This window comes from Saccostrea cucullata, unplaced genomic scaffold (assembly GCF_032062105.1).
Source record: "Saccostrea cucullata isolate Sc308-1 unplaced genomic scaffold, CSIRO_AGI_Scuc_v1 ctg16317, whole genome shotgun sequence".
Lineage (NCBI taxonomy): Eukaryota > Metazoa > Mollusca > Bivalvia > Ostreida > Ostreidae > Saccostrea > Saccostrea cuccullata.
This window is the reverse complement of record NW_026941230.1, coordinates 2,052-8,199: the sequence shown is the minus strand read 5'-3', so window position 1 is coordinate 8,199 and position 6,148 is coordinate 2,052. Positions and strand designations below refer to the sequence as shown.

Genomic DNA, 6,148 nt, shown 5'->3' with positions numbered 1-6,148 from the left:
TTACTTGAAAAAGATGTAAATGGCATTCTAACAACCAAACTCTATGATAAACGTGATGAGTTTAACTTTTCTATCGACAACTTTCCTTGCTTATGCAGTAATATATCTTCATCACCTGCATACGGAGTTTATATATCTAAGTTGATTCGATATGCATAAAAATGCTTTACGTATGAAAAAGTATTAAACCAACTGACAAACAAGTTAATGAAACAAGAATATCAGCAGTCTCGTTTAAAGTCATCATTTCGAAAGTTCTATGGTCGATACAATAACCTTGTCAGCAAATTCAATTTATCATTGAGTGAAGTGCCGACTGACGTTTTTCATACTAATTGTTAGTCCATTATTTATACACTGAATTGACGACGGATTATTCATGACAAGTAGCACACGGCGGATGTGACCGCTCAGCAGGGGATGTTCATTCCTCCATGGCACCTCATCCCACCTCTATCTCGCAGTTGATGATTTGATACGCAAGATCATGATGTACGTTTGAACAACTTTTAAAACGAGGCATATAATTGACAAACAAGTTAGTGGAAAAGAATATCAGCAGCTAGACTCATTCAAAGTAATCATTTCGTTAGATTTATGGTCGATACAATGACCTTGTCAGCAAATATTCTATCAAATTTAATCAAATGCTGACATTTTTCAAACTCATTTTTTTTTTATTTATTATCTATTATTTGAAATGTCGATGGGTTTCTCCGATATTTTACGATCATGACTAGGAGCACACGGCGGTGGGTGTGACTTGTCGGCAGGGGATGCTCACTCCTTCATGACAGCTGATCAGCCATTTGATGTTTTAGGGTCCGAATTTTGCCATTTTTTCTATTGTTTAATATACTTTTGAGATTGAATACGGTTTGTTATCTCCATATATTGCATTTCAGCTTAAATTCTTCTCTGGAACCGCTCATCACATTTCAGTCAATTTTGGCACAGAGCATTCATTATAGAGAAGGGAACAGACATTGTGCATTTCATTATTCCTGTCCCCTGGGGCCTGAGGAGTGAAGCTAAAAGCAACAAACTCTTTGCAATATTAATTTTTTTCACTTCCGGACATACAGCAGACAGACTGTTGAAATGATTAATATATCATTCTAACAACTGAGGAAAAGATTGTAGTAATCTTAATCCCTGATTTCACTAATACTAGTATCGATGATCTTCAAATTGGAGCGGTGTCAAACTTTTTATTCTCAGTTCTTTTAATCAATGAATAGAAGAATTTTAAAAAATCTTTATTGCAAGCAAGTATACAAATAAGTTTAGCTCTCAAGGGCTATTTTACTAAAAAAAAAAAGAAAAAGCATACAAAAGATACACTGTAATTCTCGAATAGTTTTACAACTGTATATTAATTCAGAAAATAGAAATTGATAGGTTTAATAATTATCAACTTTAAAAATAACAAGCAAAAAAAAAAAGAAATTTCTTAGGCCGAAAAATAGCGTACAATGTCGCTGATAACAGTATTTAAACATAAAAAAAGATAAAATCTCCAAAATATGTACAAAAAGTATATTCCACAATAGAAAAAATTGGTGGCAGGATATGAAATTTAAAATACGTTGCATAAAATGTTTACATGCTTGTTTTAAAAGCGATAAAAACACTAATTTGTCTTCTAAAGAAACTTCTGCTTGATTTTTATCTATTTATTTTTCATTTGATGTAATACCCGGTATTTTAAAACATTGATCTCTGAACTGATCATCTTTATCCAATTCCTTCTGAAGATATCCTAAAAATGAATTTAAAAACCTTTTTCTTTACTTTTAACAAAATATATTTTTTGCATAGATTCTTCAATTTCCAGATAAAGCAGTAAAATATTAAATGAATTGTCAGCCGAATCATGTAGGTTATTAAAATATTCTAACTGTCAAACTGCGACAAAGATTATTCATTTGGACAGTCATGCACCGTCAATGTTCATAGTATGCACAAAGATCTTTTTCAGACTAACATTACATGTGTATGAGAAAACCGGAGAAAGTAGTCATAGGACCGTCGTTGTAATAGCCAGACCCAGAGTAACGTTTGATCCACACCCTGTCTCCCTTCTGGATAGATAGCACAACCAGATTGGGACCCGCGTCGTAATAATCAAGACTGCTACTATAACTATAAGCCATAGTTCTGACTTTTGTTGATCCATTCAACATAATGTCTACATAAATATATTGCCTTTCATAACTTTGAACATTCACGAAGAAGACGTACGTTCCACCGACAGGAGCAGTAAATATTCCGGTACTTGGGTTGTATCCATTTCCTTCATTGGTGATGACGGTAGGAAATACCAGCGTTCCACTGTTCCAAGATGAGCTGCTGGATGACACTGAGGCAGAAAAACCCACCATTTTTGTCTTACCTACAAATATAATTCGTTTTTAATTTATCATATTGAAAATCTAAGAAGATCTGGGGAATAATTATGTTTGCATGATAAATCAAAACTTAAAGTTCTAGGTTTTACTTTAAATTAAATCTAATTAATGCATAATACCTAAAAAAAAATACCTTTTTGCAGAATGGAAAATGAAGATTAAAAACGAAATGAGATTATTAAGATCCAGATCGCGAAGAGCGATCTCATCTTTAAGTGTTAATATCTCTTATTTTTCTTTCATTTATTTTAAGTTATTACCTGAAATGTTATGCGTCACATTCATTCGGAACACCTCGAGAGAGGACACATTTGAAGACAGCTGCAGTTGGTCATACAAAATACAAATACACAGTTAGCTTGCCTTTGAATACACACAAGTACTACATGTATGAAGTCGACATCAAAAAGATGCTTGAGTTTCTGATTTACGAGGGTTGTTCGAAAAGTTCGTGGACAACTGTCATATCTTTTTTATTAGACGTCATATGTTATCCAAATTTGGAAGACATATTTTAACAATAAATCAGACATATTTTAACAATAAATCAGACATATTTTAACAATAAATTCAAATGATATGTATTAATTTTGACAAAATATTACGATTGATTAAAAACTTATCCAGATTTTAAAAATGCAAAAATGGGATCGCGGAGCAGGTCAAAATTTAGTCAGTTACAGACAATACAATAAATAATGTCTATAGTCATATTCTCTGTAAAATGGAGGAAACACGAAAAACTACCTAGAAATTCAAATTAAGAATTGTTACATCGATACGTGTACCAAATTATGGTTTTATATTTTGCTTTGTTGAAAAGAAATCAACATGAGAAGATAAGTAGTCCTTATTAAAATCGACAAAAACGAAGACGTTTTAGAGCGTCAAGGAGCAGCAGATACCAAAGTAATTTTGTGTTTTTCTCAGGAAAAATAAACTAAAAAATTGTTAAAAGAATAAGGAAAATATGTCACAAGCGAGTTGTGCAGGTGTGTACAAATAGTACAGGCAATATTTGAGTGACAGAGACTCTGTATCGGATGAGAATGACCTGTGAAGAAACGGTTTTACTGTAAACATCTGAACAAAACTTTAAAATTTGAAACGTAAATGAAAGACAAAAGCGCTTCAGAGTTGCTTATCCTGTGATAGTTTACTGTGAGAGTTGAGTACTAAAAGAAATTAAAACCTTAACAAAGAAAATTTCACAATGAGATCAATTCTTAAAAAATAAATGTCAAGTATTAAAAATAGAATTTAATGATTGGGCATTGGAATATTCTGTGTGAAATGTATAGGTATAGTTTCTTCTATAAATTCTCGACGCTATGTGTTGACGTTACATTGCCGTTATGGGTGCTCCGCGGGTAAAAAACATGTTGATTTTAAAATGAATTAAATTTATTTGTGTTAAATCGAATGAAATGAAACGTCACACATCAACAAAACAAATATTTTTACATATTACAATGTGCTTGTTTTAAATTTCCAGTGAGTAATATAACGAAGATTGACATCGTCCACGAACTTTTCGAACAAACCTCGTACAATACCTTTGTTGTTTTTGATGATCAGGTCTTCCTAAAATCTATTGGAATTCCCATGGGTATCAAATGCGCTCCTTTATAAGTAGACCTGTTTTTGTATTCATATGAAATAGAATTTGTACAAAATCTTATGTGTGATAAGAAAGAAAACACTTGCTTTGGCCTTCGACTCGACATTAAGATATATCGACGACGTATTGTCAATTAACAGCTGTAATTACCATTCATACGCCGATACGATATAGCCTGATGAGCTTGAGATAAGAGATACCACAGAGTCTGACACATTTTTTTTTCATATTTGGATATATTATTTGAAAAAGACGTTAATGATAATCTAACAACCAAGCTCTTTGTTAATGTGATGACTTTGATTTTTTTTCTATCAACAACTTCCCATACTTATGCTGCAATATACCTTCTTCGTCTGCATATGGAGTTTATGTATCTCAATTGATTTGATACACAAGAGCATGCTCTACGTATGAACAATTTCTAAAACGAGGTAGATCGTAGACAAATAATTTGATGATACAAGAATATCAGGAGTCTTATTTAAAATCATCATTAAGTTCTATGGTCAATACAATGAATGTCAGCAAATACAATTCATCATTGAGTCAAATGTCGGCTGACGTTTTTCATACTTATTGTTAGTTCATTATTTATAAACTAAATTGACAACGGATTTTTCTGTTCTTTCCAGATTATGACAAGGAGCATACGGTGGGTGTGACGGGTTAGCAGGGGATGTTCACTCCTCCATGGCACTTGATCCCACTTTTGATGTTTTGAAGGTCCGTGTTTGCTCTGCTTCTATTTCGTATTGTTTTACGGACTTTTGGTCTTGATCATTGTTTTTTATCTCTATATATTTTATCTAAAACATTTTGATTGTACACACAAGTACTCTAAAGTTAACATTCAAAATGTTTGAATTTCCGATTGTCGAACTGTATGTATTTTAAGGAAATCACGTTTTCCAACAATATCTTGATTATAATTGTGTCCCATTATTAGCAAAGATATTTTTGCATTTATATATAGCAGAAAGTTCAAATATTTCTACTGACCTACCAGTGAAAATTAAGTTGATGTTGCAATGATTTCAATAACCTCGTTCAAAGTCAATATTGTAAAATCTATATTTGTTAATTATAATGAACTTATAAGCAAATGTAACCGATCATTGGGTCGTATTTTTGCTGACTTGATTCATACGACTGTTAGGCCTTTGTTTTAATTCGGAACCTGAATTTGACTACTGAATGTTCTGTTACCTGATCGGTACATAGGGCACAAGGCGGGTTTGACTGTTTAACAGAGGATGTTTCCTTTTTAAGGCACCTGATCCCACCTCTGAAATTTCTCGACGTCCATGTTTTATGTCCTCTTCACAAATTTGTATTGTTTATTGATTTTTTTTCTTAGATCGATCAATCTTTGCCTTTTTCGTGCAAAATAAAGAAATCTTCAGTAATATAAATATATTAATATCAGTATCGTTATTTCAGACATCCAAATCAATGCAGCATAAAAACTTTTTTTCCGATAGGTCAAGAAAACCTATTTAAATAAGAGGGTATTTTTTATGCCCAACCACTTTAGAATCACGTTAATGAAAGTTCTTTTAAATTTATTCGCCACAAAGGGTGGTTATCAAATATTTATGTCGGGGGTTCTAAAACCCTGGTAAAAAGAAACTTTACTCCTCTCAAATTTTCTTTCGCTCTCTCTATTTAGTGTTCTGTTTTTTACTGAGTCATTTGTTTCTTTTTTTTCTACATAACTACACTGTACATATAACTTTTAAAGACACTATAAAATACACAAATTTGTGTTTGTTTTATTTTTAGCAAAATTAGCTTAATTATATATTTAACAAATCATGTACCGTAAATCTGGAAATTTTTACGTTGATTTTATTTTGTGAATTCGGGTCAAAATGCTGTTGAATAATTTTTACGATTCAAAATTTTGCGAATGACCACTGCTTTATACATTTTATCGATGGTAATTTATTTTTAAGAAAAATATTTTTGCGAATGTAATGCACTCGCAAATTTGCTAAAAATTTATCTACAGCAAAAATTTCCAGATTTACGGTATGTTTCTGAAGAAGTTTTTTGAAATTGCAGAATATGAAAAATATCATTTCACATACACTCTTAATATAGATAGTTAATA

General features: G+C 31.8%; 1 protein-coding gene across 1 annotated transcript; it reads right to left on the bottom strand.

Moving 5' to 3' along the window:
• Positions 1–1,246: 1,246 nt before the first annotated feature.
• Positions 1,247–2,397, bottom strand: LOC134257469 (complement C1q tumor necrosis factor-related protein 3-like). The gene has a single exon (XM_062740083.1). It carries the CDS (start codon positions 2,382–2,384, stop codon positions 1,989–1,991), a length of 396 nt encoding a protein of 131 aa, XP_062596067.1. The 5' UTR covers positions 2,385–2,397; the 3' UTR covers positions 1,247–1,988.
• Between the last annotated feature and the right edge of the window lie 3,751 nt (positions 2,398–6,148).